The sequence below is a fragment of the Nelusetta ayraudi genome, unplaced genomic scaffold (genome assembly GCF_046127955.1).
Source record: "Nelusetta ayraudi isolate G7.1 ecotype Tasmania unplaced genomic scaffold, CSIRO-AGI_Nayr_v1 ptg000007l, whole genome shotgun sequence".
In the NCBI taxonomy this organism is placed as follows: domain Eukaryota; kingdom Metazoa; phylum Chordata; class Actinopteri; order Tetraodontiformes; family Monacanthidae; genus Nelusetta; species Nelusetta ayraudi.
In genome coordinates this window covers 3,770,750-3,791,719 of record NW_027466057.1, presented here as the reverse complement: position 1 = coordinate 3,791,719, position 20,970 = coordinate 3,770,750, and the positions used below count along the sequence as shown (strand labels likewise).

The 20,970-nt window shown below is 45.9% G+C and overlaps 3 protein-coding genes across 7 annotated transcripts; 1 reads left to right on the top strand and 2 right to left on the bottom strand.

The window, feature by feature from the left end:
* Nucleotides 1–773: 773 nt before the first annotated feature.
* Nucleotides 774–5,113, bottom strand: mtfr1l (mitochondrial fission regulator 1-like). 2 transcript variants are annotated; one of them, XM_076017962.1, is made up of 8 exons: nucleotides 4,954–5,113; nucleotides 3,940–4,102; nucleotides 3,663–3,770; nucleotides 3,442–3,551; nucleotides 3,022–3,233; nucleotides 2,278–2,665; nucleotides 1,857–2,014; nucleotides 774–1,693 (listed from the first exon to the last, which is right to left on the bottom strand). In XM_076017962.1, the coding sequence occupies exons 2-7, from the start codon at nucleotides 3,952–3,954 to the stop codon at nucleotides 1,897–1,899; spliced, it is 951 nt and encodes a 316-aa protein (XP_075874077.1). In that variant the 5' UTR covers nucleotides 3,955–4,102; nucleotides 4,954–5,113; the 3' UTR covers nucleotides 774–1,693; nucleotides 1,857–1,896. The 2 variants fall into 2 exon arrangements, with proteins under 2 accessions (XP_075874077.1, XP_075874078.1); XM_076017963.1 differs by having other exon boundaries at nucleotides 3,663–3,749.
* A 589-nt stretch (nucleotides 5,114–5,702) lies between these two features.
* Nucleotides 5,703–15,824, top strand: LOC142883239 (oxidation resistance protein 1). Of its 4 annotated transcripts, none has more exons than XM_076017956.1 (16): nucleotides 5,703–5,845; nucleotides 6,557–6,773; nucleotides 7,652–7,848; nucleotides 8,105–8,187; nucleotides 9,272–9,418; nucleotides 9,837–10,010; nucleotides 10,467–10,598; nucleotides 10,696–10,880; nucleotides 10,978–11,285; nucleotides 11,385–11,535; nucleotides 12,443–12,653; nucleotides 12,757–12,873; nucleotides 13,559–13,711; nucleotides 13,801–13,896; nucleotides 14,040–14,113; nucleotides 14,413–15,824. In XM_076017956.1, the coding sequence occupies exons 2-16, from the start codon at nucleotides 6,673–6,675 to the stop codon at nucleotides 14,546–14,548; spliced, it is 2,265 nt and encodes a 754-aa protein (XP_075874071.1). In that variant the 5' UTR covers nucleotides 5,703–5,845; nucleotides 6,557–6,672; the 3' UTR covers nucleotides 14,549–15,824. The 4 variants fall into 4 exon arrangements, with proteins under 4 accessions (XP_075874071.1, XP_075874070.1, XP_075874072.1 ...); XM_076017955.1 differs by having other exon boundaries at nucleotides 9,834–10,010; XM_076017957.1 differs by lacking the exon at nucleotides 5,703–5,845 and having other exon boundaries at nucleotides 6,560–6,773; nucleotides 7,608–7,848; nucleotides 9,834–10,010.
* selenon (selenoprotein N) lies at nucleotides 15,390–20,498 on the bottom strand. Its single transcript, XM_076017959.1, has 12 exons — nucleotides 20,090–20,498; nucleotides 19,364–19,481; nucleotides 19,133–19,263; nucleotides 18,809–19,021; nucleotides 18,608–18,732; nucleotides 17,802–17,939; nucleotides 17,638–17,719; nucleotides 17,270–17,458; nucleotides 17,086–17,191; nucleotides 16,847–16,959; nucleotides 16,656–16,757; nucleotides 15,390–16,554 (listed from the first exon to the last, which is right to left on the bottom strand). The coding sequence occupies exons 1-12, from the start codon at nucleotides 20,276–20,278 to the stop codon at nucleotides 16,387–16,389; spliced, it is 1,674 nt and encodes a 557-aa protein (XP_075874074.1). The 5' UTR covers nucleotides 20,279–20,498; the 3' UTR covers nucleotides 15,390–16,386.
* Between the last annotated feature and the right edge of the window lie 472 nt (nucleotides 20,499–20,970).

The window sequence follows — 20,970 nt, the reverse complement described above, 5'->3', positions numbered from 1 at the left end:
CTCAAAAAAACAAACAAAAACAAACTTAAAACGAAAAAACCCGTGGCACTTGAACATCAGGGTGAAAACAGGCAAAATATATGCGGTAAGGCGTCAACAGGAGCATTTAACATATAACGGAGACGCACAACTGTTATGTGGGGGTTTAAATGCACTCCTCCGCAAAGGTGAGTCGTCTCTACACACAATGAAATCACCTCGGAAACATCACAAAAAGGTACTTCAGCAACACATTAGCAAATTCCACTCACAGCAGTGTCTAAAAACATCTGTACATGCTTGCTTTTGTTGAGCGTATATACACAAAGTGCTGCAAGACGCATTGCAGATTTCACTTAACATGTCATAAACTCCTCTTGTTTATTTAACCTCAAACTAAATTATAAGCATCTCGTGCTTTGGATTTAAAAAATAATAATAATCCTGTGCCTTAGTGACTGAAACTATGTGTTAATCACAGGAAGACAGGCATGGAGGTGTAGTAGAGAGAGCGACAAACAAGATGATGCTAAACGGCAAAGATCTGATGGTACTTCTCTCCCTGCACACGCAGTGATAACTTACACTGCATGTGTGCTAGATCTGACTCAATTTGCACGCAAAATATGTTCCAAGTATGTTTGAAGACTTCTCTTTTGCAAAAAAAAACAAACAAAATAAATATTTGAATTTGCCAGTGGAAAATGGGAAAAAAAAATTGTGTAACAGGTTCTCAAACAGTCAGCCACAGCCAGACTCAATTCACTTTACAAGTGCGCTGTTGATTTCCTTCAGGTGGTATTGCAGGAAACATCCTAACCGGTTGCAGCCATGTATCTTAGCCTAGCTTAGCTTTAGCCGATAAGTCATTAAGGAGTGCTGAAGGGCTGCTGGACCAACTGGCAGAACCAGGATGGTTCTGGATTTATTCACTGTGGTCCAAACTCCACCCTTTTAGTGTAACTAAAAAAAAAGGATATGGATCGATTCAGTTGTGTGTTGTAAATTGGTCTGGTTGTGGCGAGCTGTCGCTTGGCTAAAGAGTGTATAGAATGAGTTTTTAAAGGGACATTCTTTCATTTGGGACAAAAAGGCTGGAAAAAAAACATCTGAGGAACTAGAGTTATGTTATCAACGGTGATGGAGACATTCAAAATTAAACAACTAGAACCCATATTCGACGCAACACTATGTAGTTCTTACTTAAAATTATAGTTTCAAAAATAAGTATTAAAGGTTGAATGAATTGTAACAAAGAGAATGGCATGTCTGCCACTGAATAAGTGCCTGTGACAATCCCTGTAATTCCTCCTTCCAACAATAAGTGAACGATGTTGCTTCTTCTAGCATGGCCAGGAGTGTTGAGTCGTGCTCTGAAGTGAGACGTGCTCTCATCAGGCAGGGAACTTCTATAGACCTAAACCAGACTAGCAAGGTGTCCGTGGCAGAGATGCCATTCTAAGGAACTAATAAGAAACTATGATTTCAAGGTGGAAGACCTACATGGTGCTGCTTCGACATGGAGAAACAGAGGAGATAATAGATGCAATGCTGACTCTTGGTTCAGTTATGCAGACTTGGCTGTTGCCTCCTCCCATTGCACTGTGACAGTGAAGTTCACATTTGCTTCTAAAAACTCTGGCAGGTTGTTTTTTGTCTCTGCGACTCGGCGCAAGATTATGGTACCGTGGGTACATAACCCACAGGCAGAGGCCTAAAACACATGCAAGGGTGAGATAGAGAGAGCGAGAGGAAAAAAAAAACAACAACAACTCAGAATCAACAGGTGAACTAAAACATTTTGGTAGTAGATGCATCACCATTGATAATCTGCAAAATGTCCAAATGAAAGGTTTTGCCTTCTTATCCTGACTTACATGGATCAGCAGAACTGGGTTGATCAGCCCTCTGATGGGGCTACTTCCGTTTCACAGCAGCCGTATCTTCTTCCTTCAGGACAAACTTTTTCCTCAGAGCCTCTGAAATCAGAGTGGCCGAGTCCTCCTCCATGAGGGACGTGCAGCCTCTGTTGTACCTGTGGAGACGCCCAGCACATTACAGCAAAACCATAGACAAGAGGTTTGTTCAGGTTTATTCACAAGCTACTTGTCATCTTGTAATTTACTCAAGTAGAGCGTTATGTAAAGGTTTGTTTGCTCTTCCAGCTCAGTTTCTCTTCAGACCTGAGCCGTCTACAGCAATGCAACCCCACAGTTCTATCTCTGCCTGAAACACGGTGCAAGTTCTAAACAATCATTCTAAGATAGAATAAGCGTTTGAGGCGCCTACAACTCCAACCTGTCTTTGCTCATCTTCATGCGGTTCATGTCCTTCAGGATGTCCATCACATCGGCAAAGCTGGTCGACTTCGACAGCGACACCGTGTCCTCCTCCGCCTCCCGGAAGTCCATGCTGGGCCGGTCCAGATCAAAAGTCGCTGATGCTGTCATGGAGACGTTGGGCACAGGGTCAGGAACCAGCTCTGACACCACGGAGACGACATCCTTCTCATCGTCCTCCTCCTCTTCCTCCTCCAGCTCTTCGTCCTCCTCTGTGACGTCGCTGATGACGAAGGAGGCGGCCGCCGTGGCGGCCGGCTGGTATGACGCCGCCTCGAAAGGCGCCATCGAGAAGCTCATGCTCGTGTCGTCGGGGGAGAGCAGGTCAGGGGTCAGAGGGTTGGAGCCTGCCAAGAAGAAGTGAGTGAAGTGAAAAAACGCTAACTAAAAACAGACAATGCAAGAGGAACTATGACATTAATGCTAATGCTAATGCTAATAATTAGGTCAAGAATGGGTCTGATCAATATGTTGCCTGCTGCTGTTGAATACACAACATTTCCCTGTGACGTCCTTTGACTCGCTCAGTGAGTGACGCCGATGTGCACGTGAACCACAGAGCTTACGTACTATCAGTGACCCAGAAACTGATGCCAAGACGTCTAAGCACCAGAGAGCTTAAGGGGAATCAGGGCAGCAGACACGGCAACAAAAGGATCACAGTCCCCGGGAAGACGGCGAGCTCTGTCTTTGGTTCTCCTACCAGTATCATTTGCCACAATCTTGGCGATCTGCGCGCGCAGTTTGCTGAGCTCATCTTGCAGCGCTGTCGTGCGGTTAAGTGCCGTCACACCGGGCTTCTTCAGCCCTTCCATCCGTTTGCCCTCACGGCGGAAGTTAGGCACAGAGGAGTTTCTGTGGAGCACCAGGAGGGGCGTGGGGCGCCATTCATGCTTTAGAGGACGAGTGTCACTCCTGAAAACCAAAGAGTTTTTAAGAGTTATTAGTGTCTCTCTCCACAGTAACATACACAAATCCATAAGAGTGCATCATAACCTTGAGCCGCCTTTCTCTTAAATGCATATGTGAACCTAATAAATTGGAACCTGAGGCAGACCAGAATAACAAGGTGCTGGAGCGGTGACTTGGCACTGGCCCCACAGCCTCAGTGTTTGTCTCTTACCGCACTCTGGCATACGTTTCTTCTTCGTCTGCCACAATCCAGGCTATGTCTGCCAAGGTAGGAACCATTGGACCATCTGTGGGCCGAAGAGGGGCCAGACCAGGTAGTTCCTATTTACAAAGACCCAAATTAACATAGTTGACAAAAAATGTAATTGTAAATTCTTAAAAACAACACAACAGAAACTGAAATAGAAATGGAGAGTCTCTGGAGATATTTACCTGGAAGCATGCCCTCTGTGGGGGTTTGAGAGGCAGAGTGGAGCCTATTCTTCTCACGACACTACGGGTGGATCCATGTGGCTTGTTCTGCCAGATAGGAATAACTTCCTGCAATTGTTTTTTTTTCCCATATATAAAATTTCTGAAGACGGTATTATACTGTAACAGTTGGCCTTTGTTTATTTATTTTCTTTTTCTTTATTTTTCGAGGAAATGCAGTGTAACATTGAATACTGTTCTGTAAAGACATCAACAAACAGCTTGGCTGCAGACTTACAGTTTCTGCTTCCATGGTGATAACAGGTCAGCCTCCTCCTGGGTAGTTGCACACCACTGGTTGGTGCTCACGGCTGCTTAAGTCAGAGCGGTTCAGCAAACAGACGCCATGTCACAATAAGTGCTAACTCTTACAAAGTAATACAGCCAGTGGCTTAGAGCATCTGTTGAGAGAAACAAAACAATCAGCAATGAAGTCAAACCCAGAACAGATATTTCAGTTTTTATTGAATAATCTGGTTCAAAGTTCTGACGATTCAATTGTGTTGTTGATATTTGATTTAAAATTACGTAAAACGCGGTGAATAAGATTATCAGAATTTTTATGTTAATTGCAGTTTTACTGTGTATCATTAGAGCCTTTCCTCCGCTAGTCTAAAACAGCAGCTAGGCTGAAATTACATGGATTGTCTTCATTAGCTTAAAAAAAATAAAAATATAAAAAATTGTGAAACAGGAAAGTTTAAAATCAATCACTTGAAAAAAATATTTTATTTAAATATCCCTTGAAACCCGTTATTCAAAAAGTGCAAGGCTCGAGGTTTCACTGCTGAATTTGCGTCACAAGTTAATAAATCAAATAAATTCAAGAATATCAAAGGTGACCCCAACAGTAATCGCTGATGATGGCACAACGTTACTGCATCACAACGAAGCAGCAGTTCCGAGGAGTGGTAGTGTAGCGTCCCTTGTTAGCTGCGCCTACAATTTATGCAGCTAAAACAGCTAAAATGCCATACTTGGTGAGACCGAGTGATTAGCGAGGGCAATATCTTTCGTGTCACAATTGTCGATGTTGAATTATGTCAGACAAGTTGTTATTCAAAGCGCACACCGGTAGCTTAGACGGTAAATACACACACACACACAGGGGCTAGCTTTAGCAACCCCACTGGCGACCCCCTAGTTGACCCTCTATGCGTACGACCGCTGAAACTTTTCCTTGTTTCCCTTAATGGTGTCGAATAAATTTCAACCAACCCCGGGTTGGGTGCAAAGTGGAGTTCATAATTACCATATGTGTCAAAGATATGCCGTCAAATAGTGAGCATACGGCGCTGTCTCCTCTTCGTCTTTCAGGGGCTGTTGTGTTGCAGTTTATTAGGCCGGAAACTAGTCTCCACTCACTGAATTTCGATTGGCTGGAGCACCATGAACATATACGTCCATGCGTTTACAAGAGTGACCCCTAGAGGTAGAGGGAGAGCATTGCAAAGTAAACATGTTCTTTAAAGTACTCTTTAAAAAAAACCAAAAAAACCCTTAGGCTTATCAGTATATTTGCAGAGCACGACCATGGCACTCAAATTACTGTCTGTTTACATTAGAAAATAAAAAAATATATAATTACTGAATCAACACGTTTATTGCATAGAATCACTGCACTGCATTTTCACTTGTTTTTAGCCTTCAGGGATATGTTTGTTCTTACGTTCCTCCTTATTTTACCTTTTCAAATTGAAAAAGAGCTCGCAATATACATATATCGTGGCTTATATTGAACATAAAAGGAGGATCAAATAAGTAAATAAATGCATTAAATACAATAAGCATTAAAAACACACTGTGCAACATTAAAAATGAAATAATGTATTCAACACATGTATATATATATTTTTTTCAAATATAATGAAAAAAATATATTGAACATTAAAAATGATAATGGTTGCCTTTATGCTCAGAGAAAATCGATACATCCGAGAAGGCAAAGCAGTCACGTTAACCCACTTCCGCTGTCGCAGGCTCGGGGAGGAACTATCTTGACAGGCGCTAATGGCAGCGCTTCGGCCATGGGCGGAGCTTCACTCCTGAGCTTGCTACCGCCGTCTGCCGTGATACGACAACACTGCAACATGAAGATGCGTTCATATGACCGACAGTCGTCTCCATCCCTGGGAAAGACACAGGTCAGTTCAACACACTGCCCATTTCCCCTGACGCCGCATTGATTTCCTCTTTTCCGTCAAGATGCTGATATAATATTTCCTTGTCGATTCCGTCCTGTGGTGTCGTCCAAAAAACGCTCACCTCACCTACCGCGGTGGCTGGCTCCCTCTCATAAATAAAGAGGAACAACGTCTCCGTTTCTTACGATATGCGACAAGCTAATGTTTAGGGTGCGGTGTGTGCTAAGCTAACCCCGTTGCTGGAGCAAAGGGGTGGGGGTGGGGGTTGCCAATTTACCAGCCGCTGTGATGTGTCATGAGATGCCATAATGATCACTCCGTCAGAATCACGTCTGTGTAAACATTACCTGAGTACATGTTTACAAGCCACATGGACGCAACAATAGGACGCAGCAACACCTTTTACATGTGTATAAACGTTCTATATCAATCACAAAGGCACTCTAAAATGTAAATGTTTTGCCCTGCACAGAGTATGTGTTATTCATCTTGTGTAGTCAGCATATCTCACAAGCTCATGACATGGGTTGTTGAGAGTTCAGTGGCTTTAGAACTCCTGGGACTTCATTACTGCATTACACTTCTCACTCCCTTCCTTGTGGGATCATGTGACTGGCTCGATGTAAGAGCTGTCACCAGTCCTGTCAGCTTTCCCCCTGCCTTGTTTAAAAAAAAAAAAAAAACAAGTCTATCTGTCGCCGTCTTTTGCAGGTAACTGGGTCAAGAGGGAAACATGGGAACTAAAAGGAGGAGGAAGGATGCCAGCTGAGCCCTTCATCCATCTGCAAGTGCAAGCGCTGCCAGCCTTAAAGTGAAGAAACAAGAAAATGGCTCAGTCTGTGCGACGGCCCGAGACTCTGGGATCCCCGGATCAAGAGCCCTGCAGGGACAGGACCAGGACCAGCTACTTTGGCAATGTCAAGTCCAGGTCAGGCCTCTAATTGCAGGGATTACTGGAGAACAAACTAAATAGTGTTGGGGTGTGGGGAGCCAAGCGGACATGTGACAAGCTTGGCCAGTATCTGGTAGACTTATTCATGCTGTCGCTGGTATTTTTTTTATCACTTCAACTCATTGCCAGAATATGTGCACCAGCCAGTTCTCTATGCTGTCACTGAAGGATCAGAGCCGATTGGGGGCAGAAGCCCTCAGCATGTGGAGAAAAAAAAATCACTTCCCGCTCAGCCTTTGCAAGCAACACCCACTTCCCTATAAATAACTGTCATGGTGAATGCAGCACTGCATTAACACTCACACTTCACTTATTCTACATTATGAATTCCCTCTATTCCTGCTAAAGGAAATCTGCCCTAATGTAGAATTTTGTATTTGAGTTTATATCTTAAATCTGTCCCACTTTACCTTAATATGCAAAAGAATAAAAAAGAAATAACATTTTAAAAAGTTGACTGATAACACTTTGCTGTTGCAAAGTGCACATTCAGTGTGCTGCATCGTAGCATTAGTAAACCTATTGCAATTAAGCATAATTGCCATTGCCCATCTGTCATTGTATGTGAGAACTAGTCTTCAGTTGACTTACCTCTTAAAATGAAGATTAAAATAAAATGAATGTATTTTAATCATTTTTTTCTTATTCTGTTCATTTTAATGTTAGTAGCCTTAATTGGCAGTTTTTGACAGGCTGGTGTATATTTCTTTAATTAAAACAAATTCAATTTCATCTTATTTTGGCCTTTGAACAGACAAATGTGTACTACCTCTAAAATGCCCCCCCCTCCCCCCACTGTATCGTCATCAGAACCAAGATGCCACTCCCTCCATGTTTTCTGCTTGCTGCTTCAGGCTGGGTTCAAAGCTCCCACCTGGGGTCTCGCAGCCGCCGCAGTTCGCCAAGCGGCCCTGGGAGACTCAGCCTCAGTCCAGAGGGATGTCGGAGCCTCCAGCCTGGAGCCAACATCACAGCCAGTCGGCTGGGGGCCGGCCTCTCAACCACATCCCTACCATCAGAAACCCCAAGCTACGACAGTACTACCTACAAGGTAGTCCCGCAGCCTGTCACAGGGTCACATGGGGAGCATGCGGTCGGGATCCGCTTGAAATGTGTTTATTTATTCTTTTAGAGAGTCACGCTGGGCCCGCCAGCATGTCTGCAGCAGCTGTTGAGATGTCACATGTAGAGAGGGAAGACAGGCAATTTTGCAATATTGTGGCGAAAAGCAGAGACCATCCCCCCTGTTTTTGTGCTTCTGTTTCCTCATGAGACGCCACAGTGAGCACCCTCTCTCCTACTTTCAGGGACTTCTTGGGATCAAAACAATGCTGCGGCAAAGCACAAGCACATGGGCGGAGCTTCAGTTGACAGCAGCAGAGGCGTCACAGTGAGTCACAGCTTCTTCTTTTTTTTGTTTCCTCATAACTTCACCGCAATTCTCTCAATGCCCCGAGGATCTCACACCTTGCGGTTAGGAAGGGGGTGGAAAGGAGGTCAGAAGTGCACAGAAACAGACACGCTGGCACGTTTTTACATGGCCAGGTGTCGTCCGTAGTATGAATCTGAAGCCGGCGAATGACTTTGCAATTATGGGTCGTAAAAGTAGTTGGATAACAGGTGTCCACAGGTCACAGTCAGAGTTGTCACAGCAGAACCGCACCATGGGAAAGCAGAATCTTTTTCACACCCTGTACAACAAATACAGCCGAAGGAATGTCAGCAGTCAGGTATTTTTGTTTATTTATTTTTTTCAGTTTTGTGTTTCTCTCTGACTTAGAAATGTTATCAAGTGAGCAGAAGTGATCTAAAACATTTACTTATCTGATTTTAACAGTGGTCTTTAGCAGTATCTTGAAAGAATGTTTCCCACGAAGTAAAGTTAATTTTTATTTCTGTCTTAGCCTTGTTTGTATTTCCTTTTCACCCCTAATGGTTAAAGCATTGGCCCACCCTCTACAGACCAGAGCAGAGCGGGTCTTCATGCTTCTTCACGCTTGCTCTGCAGGGATCTGTTGGTTTCTCTCTCGATTCGTGCTTTGAGATACCTCGGGATACGATTTAGTGCTTTCTAAATAAAAGTTGGATCGATTCGTCCATCAATTTTCATCCATACGCATTTGGACTAACGCACCAACGGATTGGCCCTGGAGTAACTCACATGCTTACGCACAGATTTACTGCGGCCATGTTGTCCGCCAGACGGCAGTAATCTAATTTAGGTCAATGGATCCATCTGTCAGTGGATGACACTGCTGTTTTTTTTTGTTTTTTTATTGCACTGAGACATTTTGTTCACTGATGCACAGCTAATCTTTGCACATATCTCAGCCTGGACATTGTAATGCAGTGGTTATGTTGAAGAGACATTGAGTAGCAGTGAAGCCATGAAGAGCCAAATCGAGAATCGCTCCCCGAACTCCTCCGTGTGATCAGATTGGAGCCGCTGCTCATTTGTTTTTATTTTGCATCAGGGTCTCCAAGGGGATACGGTGTTTAGCGTCGCATCGCAGTTTCACAGCGGCGGCGTCTCCTCTGCGATGGAGGGTGCGTCGGGCCGTAGCGTCTTCTTCTCCTCTTCAAATAGACCCTCCTCTTCCGACGACCACTCCGCCAGACAGGTAAGGGACCGCTCTAAGTGACCTGATGACACCAGCTGCATGCTCAGTTTACATTTTACACATTTGAAACAATGGAATTCAATGTTGTTGGTATTCAAACGCGAAATGCAAAGTGAGACGTGCCTGTGTTGGGCCGTAGCAGACCAGTGCGTGGTCGGAAATCCACCCACGTGTTTGTCTTTTCGTGCTGTTGTATGTCCTTGTGACTGTCACTTTCAGCCTTTTAAACACCATATTTTGTTAAAACAAAACTCTATTTTACAACCCTCATGTGTGACGTGGAGCGAAGATGTCAGTACAAACAAAGGGTTGCAGGGAAATGCAGGCCCAGAGAAACAGGAAGTAGTCAGTCCCGTTGCCAGGTGGTATCTGTTTCAATGTCAGAGCTATTCTTGATATGGCTTCTACTCTGAAGCAGCTGCTCGTCCCTAATGGTGGAACTCAAGCTACTGGTCAGCAATCAGTTCAGCCGCCTGAACTGGGCTCGGACCCGAACCTGAAGCAGGAGGTCAAGGCGACTCTGGACTCCTTGGATACGCTGACTGCCCAGCCTCAGTCCCCTTTACCTGAGGCAGATTATGACAAACTGTTGGTGAGTGGAAAAAAATTGACCTAACATGTTCATATGTATTATGATGTTTTGAACAATTGGATTTTTGGTGGAAAACAATGTGTTTATATTCACACTACTGTTACTGTCCAACTGCTATGCAGGCCTGTTGTGTCTGCAGCTGCATAACATTTCACACATAAATTTATGATATTTTCCCTTTGTGCAGTGGGTAACAGTTATTGCTCTTATAGGGATTACATTTAAAAAAAAAATATATATATATGTATATGTATATTAAAAAATTATTTGGCACCTCAGCACTGACTTTTAATATAAGCAAAAAACAAAAACAAGAACCTACCAGCTGACTGACAAAGTACAACAATACTCCACTAGATGGCATCACCTTAAATAATGTGCATGATCCAAGTACCGCTTGCTGTCATTCCATGATGCTACATTTCATTCGCTCACCCTGCTGTGTGCCCCTGACAGGATGTGGAGGCGGTGCCTATGCCTGACGGACAGCTCTGCTTACTGGCTCTGCCTCCAGAGTGCTGTCAGGGGGAGGGGCCTGAGGCCGTGCAGTACCTCAAACTGTTTTGCCGCTACATCACAGACTGTAAGGTGAAGACAACACAGTGGCGCTAATGCATTTTTTTTTTTTTTTTTTTATTCTACTCCCGGAGACACCTGCTTGCTCTCACACTAGTTTCTCTGTCAGGGTGTGGTTTCAGGCATCCTGCTGGTGACGTCCAATAAGATCTTCTTCGACCCGTGCAAGACGCACCCTCTGGTCAGGGAGCACGGCTGTGAGGAGTACCTGCTGTCCTGCTCTGTGGACAACCTGAAGTCCGTCTCCTTCTTCTCAGACATCACACACGTTCACTTCAGTACCTCCCAGCAGAGGTCAGCGCTCACTCGCTGCACCACACAGCCACAACCACAACCATGCTGAAGAATGCACAAAGTCAATAACAGTGTGTTTGTGTTCATTCCGTTTCAGGAAAAAAGGCCGGAAAATTTTCCAGAAGTTGAAGAAACGCACTGGCGGCCTCCCCAACCACAAGGGGGATTCGGCCCCGGCTCCAGAGTCTGCGGCCCTGTCAGAGTTGTCCAGTTTGACTGAGAAGGTTGCAGAAGAGGGAGGGAGCCGAGACTCGGTGGAGACCACGAAGGAGTCCACCGGGAGCCCGCCGGAGCCGTCCGTCCTGGGCGTCGGCGTGCTGAGCAGCGCCGCCACGTTCTGCTGCGGAGGTCAAGAGGTGATGAACAAGCCAGGCGGCGGCGACGCGGAGAAGTCATGCACCGCAGGTACGTCTGTGAAACCTGGTCTACTAGAAACATCTCTGATTTCGCGCATCTTCCACCTGCGCAAGAGTTCACTCCTTTTTCTCTCCGTTTGCCCTCCAGGTCCCGGGACGTTGTCCGCGTCCAGTCCGGGCGGTGTGATGTTTGTTCGGCTGCGGGTTCAGCCGAACAAAAAGGCGGCGGGAGGCCTTCAGCTGGGGGCCACCAAGGCTTTGCCCATACGGGATGCCTGGCTCGTCCTGTCACAAGAGAGGTGCGCTGTCAAGCAACCAGTAGACAAATAATGATAATTCAAGGTTTTTATGAATCATTTTACAAATGTTCATGTTTGAATTTTTTTTTTTACCGTGGTCAACCGAGGCCTGACCTATGCAGGCTAAAATATTATTTTATCTTTAAAATACACCAGTTTCCCCCCTCTGGGACTCTTGAAGCTTTTTAGGTGCAGCAGAGTGTCTCAGGGAGGATCTCCTTCTTGTGACACCTGTCACTATTTTCCCAACATCCCTCCTTTGGTGAAATATTTACTATCTGTTAACCTGACCTCTTGTCATTCAGTGAACATTACAAAAACAAACAATTCTCTCACCGCCATACTCACTGTCTTCAGTTGGGTCTGGCTCATAGTTTGTCAGTGTCCTGACTCCGCCAATGCGTTCAATCATCATGGCTGTAACCTCACTCTGGAGCCTGATTGGTGCAGCAGCATACGCACCTGTGAATGTTTTCCAGCAATCAGAGGAAGCTTTTTAAAAGGCTGCCACCACAGTTCAGCAGGGTTTTTTTTTTTTGGTTGTTAGGTTTTTTTGGTTTCTGTATTTGTTCTGTTCTTTAAGTGGCACCTGCGTTCAGAAATCACTTAACCACTGGGGTGGGTGTTGGTGGGGTTTTGTTTGGCGGTCTTCATGTGAGTTGTCCACAAATAGAAATCCAATGTTTTGTTTCTTTGTGGTTTGTTTAACGTTGCCTGGATAGTTTTATTGATTTGTTGGCCCAGAAAACATGCCTCAAATTAGTTTTCTGACAGTTACACCTGTGCAATTTTGTGACTTCCCTCCCTCAACAAGATGGGCCTGAAAACTGTTTTAAACTTGAGAGTGTGTGTGTGTGTGTGTGTGAGCGTTAAAAGGTCTCCTGTTGTCATCTCGTCCTTCCTGCAGCTCTGATGAGCTTCACGCCTACCTTACGCACTGTCGGCCAGATTTGTGTATTCTTGAGGGCGGGGAGGAGGAGTTGGTAGCAGCCGACCGAGACGAAGAGGAGTTTGTGCTCATTGAGGACAAAGAAGAGGTGGAGGACGAGGAGGGAGGAGGAGGAGGAGGAGTAGAGGAGGTGTGTTACAGGTATCCCAGCTCAGGGGAGGACTGGGAGGTGAGTGGATTTGAATCTGAGCGCATGGGAGGCGACAAACGGGAGGAGTGAAACCCGTTTCGGCGATGTTGAAGGAGAGTTGTCGGCACTTGTTCTGGGGCAGATGGTGTTGATGGAGGACAGCGGAGACAAGCCCACCCTGATACTTGACAGGGACCCTGAAGGACTTGCAGAGATCGTGGAGAGCAGCAACATCTTTGAGGCTTCGCACGTCAGAGAAGTGAGTGACGCGTAAGGGAATGAGTCTGAAGTCTAAAGACCTGCATTTATCAAACTTTTGTTCATAAATCATTGACGAGCTAAGAATTTAATGGGGACAGGTGACAACTTTGAATTTCAGACAGATTTTAGAAAATTATTTTCTAGGGAACTTCCAGGATGTTTTAAGTAATGTATCATTTTGTGATGAAAGGCGATCCTGCGAGCCGCCTCAATTGCAACACCTATTGGCAAACAAATGCCATTCAACACAAAGAAACTGAGTAAAGAATTCAGCTCATGTATTCACAGTTGAGACCCACTATCGCACTGCTTGTCAGCTTTTATTTATTTATTTTTGTGTGCCCTGAACAAACAATTGACTGGCTTTCACTACCTCAGTATCAGTTCAGGAGTTGTATGTGTAAAAAGCCTTTACTCATGCAGTTGCTGAGTCACTTTTCCCAGTTTTGTCCAAACCTTTCAATTTCTTTCCTGCTCGTCCATGTTTGAAAATAAAACTGACTTCACCATACAGTAACCTTCAGTGGTGCTTATATATTAGCAAGTCTAAATTTATTGAGTCACCTATTGAAGAGATGGGAGGTGGCGTAAATATTTAACACTCTGCCATGCAGCAACTAGTTGCTGTGCAGTTTCTTTTTTTATTTAAAATGATTTTAAATTAAATCAATGCGTTTTTCCAGCTATGTAAGGAGCTTCCTCCCCGGACGGTCGGCCGCGTCTGGCAGCTGGCCTACAGCACGTCCCGTCACGGCACCAGCCTCAAGTCCCTCTACAGGAAGCTGGCCGCGACGGAATCTCCCGTGCTCGTCGTCATCAAGGACGCCCTCGACGAGGTTGGAAGCGCGCACGTCGTGTCTCACGCTGCCTGATGGTTTTTAACGAATTAACCGCAAAATTTTACGTCTTGACAATGTCCGGGCAGGTGTTTGGGGCCTTCCTCTCCCACTCCTTGAAGATCAGCGAGACGTTTTACGGCACAGGAGAAACGTTCCTCTTCATGTTGCATCCTCGCTTCAAGGTGCTCCGACACATATCGACGTACAAATCTGTGCTTTTCGGCTGAACCCTTTAGTTAAAGTTAAAAAAACATCTGGAAGTTTGTTCAGTTTGTTTCAGTGATGATATTAATTGGAGTTTGTTTTTTTTTAAATTTTATTGCAGTGCTTCAGATGGACTGGTGAGAACTCCTTCTTTATAAAGGGAGACTTGGACTCCTTTGCCATTGGTGGAGGCAGGTAATTATTCAATGAAGTTTTTTTTCCTTTTTCATTTAGTTTCAACTACTTGTCAAATCAAGTTCATAGGAATGAAGTACAAATATTCAATAACATCTGTCAAAGTCCCATATTAGTCATTTTGTACCCATCATCCTCACAACAAATACAACCCTCTAGATATCCTGGAATCACCTTGTTTAGCCCTATGGTTTATGCAAAAGCACTCTTTAATATAAAGATGCTGAAGAGAACTTCAGTGTATTTAGTGTTCATTGCATGTGATGGATGTGGATTCAAAGATCTCTCTCCCCTTGCAGTGGCCACTTTGGACTGTGGGTGGATGAGAACTTGTACCTCGGCCGCAGCAGCCCCTGCCACACCTTCAACAACTGCTGCCTCTCGGAAACCGACGACTTCAGAATCATGGAGCTGGAGGTGTGGAAGTTCGCCTGAGGACGGCAAGACCGCGAGCGGCCTCCGACTTTTATCCCCCTCCGACCCTCTGTTGAGACTCGCCCTTCATCCATCTGCCGATCAGCTTTCGCCATGACGATGGAGCGAAAGAAAAAACACAACAGCTTCTTGTACATTTCACTGTGACGTCCATTGCGAACAAGTAATTCATGAGCTGCTGCATTCATCTGCTTATTGGAGAGCTGAAACAAGCACAAGCCTGGTTGCGGTGGATGGTTGCCTGGTTGCGGTGGATGGTTTCCTGGTTGGCCCCCTACTGTGGGTTTGAGAGCTGGACTTTGGGACCTGCTGAAGCTGCAGCACTTTCAGAGTCGTGTCCGAGTGTCAGACTGCTTCACATTACTACCCATCGACGCCGACACAATGGTGTACGTCAGTAGTGCATGTTCCCACTACTAACTGTTGAAAGTTGAGCCTGTACAGCAGTCGTCTAATCAATAGGTTTTTAGCCCGAGGGCTCCACGTGCACATTCTCACAAATACAAGCTGCCTTTATCAGACGTCTCGTCATTCCTGTGACTTAACACTGAAAAAAAAAATTTCACTTTAGAACACTCTACGCTTACATTTTTGAGGCAGAGTTGCGCTCGTGTTAGATCATCACTGCCTCAGATGCCGACTCGGGCACTGCTGTGGCTTCTGAGTTTTAAAGGGAAGAGAAGAAGTTTGTGGGAGTTTGGTGGTGTAACTTTATCTTGTGTGTGCTCGGTCTGCTCTGCTCACGTTGTACAGCACTGTAGATGGGTCAATAAAATGAATGACTGAAAGATCGGCGTAATCTGTCGTTAACTTGCAGTGTGAATGATGAACGAAAGACGGGTTCATTTTGTAAAACAAAACATTTATTTCACTTTGGTGAAAAATGGCACTCTTAAGCTTCCAGACAGTGCCTGATCTCTTTGTAGCAGTTGAATATTTGAAATGGGTTGACCCTTGAATACTGAACCATTAGAAGAAAAAAAATTATAACTTCTTTTTTCAAGTTAATGTGTTTGACATGTCAGACACATAGGGACCTTAAAGTAACCTGAAAAAAACTTGTGTAAAATGCGTTCTACAAATGTATGAAAGTTATAAAATATTGAGTTTACTTGGAACAAATCAACAGCACATCCTAAGCAAATGGCATCATGGATACAGGCTAAACACAACATTAACAAGCAGTAACATTTTTGGAGTCGCTTGTCTTTTCAATAACATGAACATAAAAGGTTCTTTGGTGTCACCACGTCGCTCTTAAAACAAAAAAATTAAATGAGTGGGCCAGACCTTTAATGTGCCTCAATTTTAATAATCTGGCTGGTTTTGTCTGAGTTGGAGGACGGCGCCCCCTTCCAGCAGCTCCAGCAACAACATCGGACAACGCCCGGCTCCGTGAGAGCTTTCAGGCGACGCCTTCACAAACTGCTAGAGCGCAACTGGAAAAGGCAGCGACTCCGCCCGCCACGACTCTTTGGCACATCCAGCAGCAGCGGAGCTCACTTAGCATTTCAATGTTGCACAGCAACGACCAAGATACAAGGGGAAGTGTTTCAGAATGTTTTGGTGTTACCCCTATGTTCTTCTTATAAATTACACTTCACACGAGAGTTAAATTAGCAGCTGGAGGGCGCAACTGGAAACGTTTTAAAACATATTACTTCTAATCTGGGAAGACGCTTGAGATGCACGACACAATGCAAATGTAACGGGCAACGAAAGACAAAAAAAAAGGCAAAAATATTTTCCAGCTGCCAACACGAGAAAAGAGGAGAAAGCACCCAAAGAAAGCTACGCAATAATTGGAGGGTTTTTCCGTCTTTTTCCTCAGGTGCAAGTTACTGAGCCTGGTACTCCTTGGCTTTCTCCAGTCCCTCCTTCAGAAAGCTGATGTAGGTGGACGTGGACGGGTCCTCGAAGCCTGCAGAGAAGCTGAAAGTGGCTCCTTCCTCCTCTGGCTTCATGGCAGTTTGGTCCAGGAAGAAGTTGGCATTGATGTGGTGGACCTTGATAGACAGAAGCCAATTGGAATTGTAGACAGAGGAAATGAGATGATTGGCGACAGATTTCCATGTCAGTTCTTCCGTACGTGACCTGTTCAACTCACAACTGTTCCATTGGGCAGCGCCACCATCATCTCCACGGGGAAGCTGTACTTCTCCAGGTGCAGTCGGGCCTTTTCGCTCAACGACAGGTTCTGCTCGTCAGCCTGTTGGAGTCGAAAAATTAATTTCAAATGAATCGTGCACAGACGTAGTTACGGGATGGTTTAGCAGCAGAGCTGCTTTTTCTGCTCACCTGCATGTTCTCCAGCTCTCTGACTAGAGACCAGCTGCTGATGAAGCTCTGGTTGAGCATGGCCAGAACGGGCGAACTTTCCAGGACGGTCTCCCGGAGAGTTCGCCCCGAACCTAGAGAGGCGTAAAAGAGGGCAGACACTGGTGTTTACAACTGAAACTGTGTTCATTTCTCCAGCTTATTCCTCACAATTTGAGATGCGACTCTGCAGTGGACCAAGAGAGAGAAAAGAAGCTGACCTCAGCAGGACTGGTCATCCAGCGCTCCCCAGAGCAGAATGGAATGCACCAGCTTGCTTTCTGCCTCGGCTCGCTCGAAGGCCTCTGAGAAGGGCAGGTAGGACACCTGGGAAGCGAGACAACAGCACCGTGACTCCTCCGCTGCAGCTGACTGAGCAGCCGACGAGTCCTCAACGGACGTTACCTTCTTAAAGGGGTAGAAGGTAACGTCCAGGCGACGTGCTGCCTCCTGCCGGCTGATCTCCGACGTCCAGCTGATCTCCTCGAAGACGAACTGGATCGGTTCACCGCCTCCGTCGCGGCTGTCGATGACGTTGCCCTGCTCGTCAACGATGATGGCGGGCGTGGACGGGCCTGTGGACTGCAGTTCCAGCTGAGGACAGTGATCAGTTCCCATGAACACATGGCAGGCTCCAGAGGAAGTGCAGTGACCTCATGTGGAATTTCAATTTCAGTCTTAAGGATTCAGTGTGTAATAATTGGAGATTTTGAAGAAGAAACAGCAACATCAAGTGGTTAGATGTTAGATTGCAGCGTCTACAGCAGCCTTACCTGCGGCAGGTATCCAATGTCCACCTCCATGTTGCTGCTCTCGCTGGCTCCGTACAGCCACTCCATGTCCACATTCAGAGACCTGGAAGTCAGCACAGGGAGTCACGCTAGAGCTGCGGGACGACACTTAGACTGAGGGAGAGCAAACACTGAAGGGGCCTCACCTGTCGTTTGGGACGTAGAGCTGGAAGTGGCGCACGTGAGAGGCATCTTTGGACAGGACAATGTTGCCGGCGAACTGACCCGGAGTGAACCAGAAGGGAAAGTTGGGAACGTCATTGAGCTGGAATTCGGCATGAATCCTGCACAAAGAACAATGAGAACGGTGCCGTGAGACTTTGGGAAGGCGTACGACCAGTCACAGCACAGAAGCTTTGCAACACTGCTGTTTCTGCTGGATTAATTTTCAAACCCCAAGGCTGTCGAGGGTCTCGTTGGGAACAGAATTTATGACACGCAGCTTTTAAACAGCAGGGTTGAAGCCAGGCAGGAGAGTATGTGGAGAATTTGCAGGCCCAGTCTCTGTCTGTTTTTGAGGCGTGTGCATGCAGGAATAATTTCACTAACTGCATGCGTTTCTAAGATTTAAATAGAAGAATCACACTTTAATGAATTCTACATATGACCTGGAATAAATCAACCAATGAAGTGTCATGTGATCACTCTGACCAATCAACTCGTTCGGCAAAAATGCTGCACGATACACAATATGAAAGTGAAAACAAAGTTATACAAAGTACAAATACAAAAAAGAATTGTTAGGCTCAATGTAAGAAACCTCTGCATACTGTTGTGCAAGTCTCTGCCTACAAATTTGCACAATGGAAGCTTGGCTGTCTGCCATGGGGGCATGTTACCATTAAAAGTGAAACCCCGATCTTGACATTAGTCAGCAATACTGAACATCATGCGGGATTCTACGACGGCCGGCGCTAAGGGGACAAGAGCTGCGCCGTGCTGCTTCCCTCACCTGAAGACGATGTCAAAATAAAAGTCACTGCTTGCGTGAATGCAGGCGACCGCACCCTGGGGAGCAAACCGCGACCTGACAAAGGGCCGGGGGTGGAACATGCTCAGCAAGGAGTGAATAAGGACCTGCAGATGGAGAAGACGGTGTATTAATCAACCCTGTGGTCGGTCTCGGGACAGACAGTGAGGCGTTCCAAGATACCTCTTTGCCCTTCGGCGTGGGAGGGTGGTAGCGACTGTTGGGCAGGTACCCGGTGAAGATGTTGAGCTCGCTGGGGATCACCCACCACGTGTCTCCCACAGCGCCCTTATTCTTTGGGGGCAGGAACACCCTGAATTGGCTGGCAGAGAAGGAAGATGAAGGCACTGCGGGGCTGGTCCAGGAGCGCAGACCACTCAGAGAGCTGTGTGACACCTGCAATACAACTCTGAAGGTTTAGAAGAAGGAATTGCTCAAATGTAACGGGACATCTTATTGGCTGATTAGCAAACAGCCCTAGGAAGGGGAGAGTGAACCTTGACTAACCCCAAGAAATCCATCTTTGCTTTTTGTCATAGAGTCCAGCAGCAGGGGCTGCATCTTGGCCTCCAAGGTTAAGGTTTCTCCGCTGGGGTCAGGGGTCACTTCCTCCTCAAATTCCGCAGGGGGTGCAATTCCTACAAGATAGCCACAGAGGATTATTTTTTTCTGCAGTTGCATAAACTGTCCAGGCACTGAGTATCAGGAATCGACTCATTAGAACGTGAAGTGCCGTACCTGTGAGTTTCTCAGCAATGGGTTTAAACTCCTCTGGACTGAGATAAAAGTCATGGTTGGCATCTAAGGAGGAGAAGAGAAAAAGGCCTTCGGCGCCCAGTGTCTGGACGCTCTCCTCCTATTGGATGGACAGAGTAAAATTGTCACGCTGACCCTGCCAGCGTCATACGCTTCAGGAATTTTCAATGCAGCAGCAAAACTGGGACAGCGAGGCGCCTTGCAGACGCATCCTATCGGTGAACGACAAACATATTTGCTTTGCCTGCTTGTTCCGTAGAGATCAGCCCCAGAGGCCATGGATTCCAGACATGTGTTCCAAGTCAGACTCTCACTGTCTCATTCAGATGCGTGCCTACTTGTGTTTGTGCAATGGAGGGTCCGTGGGGGGTGGGCGGCAACGGCAACAATTTGGGACCCTTTGTAGTTAAGCCAGTGTGTATTTAAACATGAGGTAGAGTTTTACCAGCTGTGGCACAGACCCAGCACCCCCTAATAAAACACCACTGGGTGCTAAAATGCAGACGTGATGTCTGACAAACAATTGCAACGTTCAAAATACAGGGTTTTTCTTTTTTGGGGGGGAGGGGAGGAAACTGTCACAAAAAAGGGTAACATCCATCTCATCTACGATCACATTGTTGAAATGAGTACAACATAAAACCAATAGGGATCAATGGCAAATTGTGATTTAAAAACAAAAAAACAAACAAAAAAAAAAGATCTTACATGACGTTTGATGAGCTGGGCATCTTGGTAATACTTGAGCCCTAGGGCAAGAAGCGGGACGGCACCGACGAGAAGCACGGTCCACAAGCCCCTGGACATCCAGGATCCAGAGCCCGGGCTCTGACGCTCGGTCCGGTTCGAAATGTTGCGCCCATTCTCGGCGGCTGTTTTATCCACGTCTGCGGCCATCCTCGACCTCCACGGCAGCTATTCTGTAAAGAGCGTAATCATGGGGAGGGATAAACCCCACCAAAAATGCTCCCCTGCCCGTTTTCCTGTGCTTGGTTGCCAGGATCGCCGGAGCGTCCCTTCCGCCCGTTAAAGTCGCTGGGAACAGCTGGGGAACGTTAGCAGCAGCAGGCGGCACAGATTCGTCGCTCGCTGCCAAACTGCACGGCGCCTTCACAATCTGAACTGCGCATGCGCATATGATTCGGACATCTTTTTTTGACCTCTGACGCACCCGACAGCTTACAGCGACTACTCCACTGGTAGAAAAAAGAAAATCGACTCGAACTTGAAATTTAATATAAAGTGAATGTACAAGAGGTCAAATGTTTTTCAGTTGTTCACGCACTACAGCCTAAAATTAACTTTCAATCAAATGCCAACTTCTGCTTTGTTGGATTCTCACCTTGTCCATACAGTGACATCTACTGGTTCAGTATAGTGACACGTTGAAACAATTTTTTTTTTAAAAGGGAAATTAGGCGTTTCAATTTGATTTATATAATAAAAGTAGTTTATACATGTTGGGGCTCTGAGAAAAATCACTAAATTGGACATTAACGGGTTTCATTATGGTTAATGTCCAATTTATTTAGCAGAGCTAAATACAGTTTAAAAAACAAACAAAAAATGCTATGGAGCACCAAAGACAG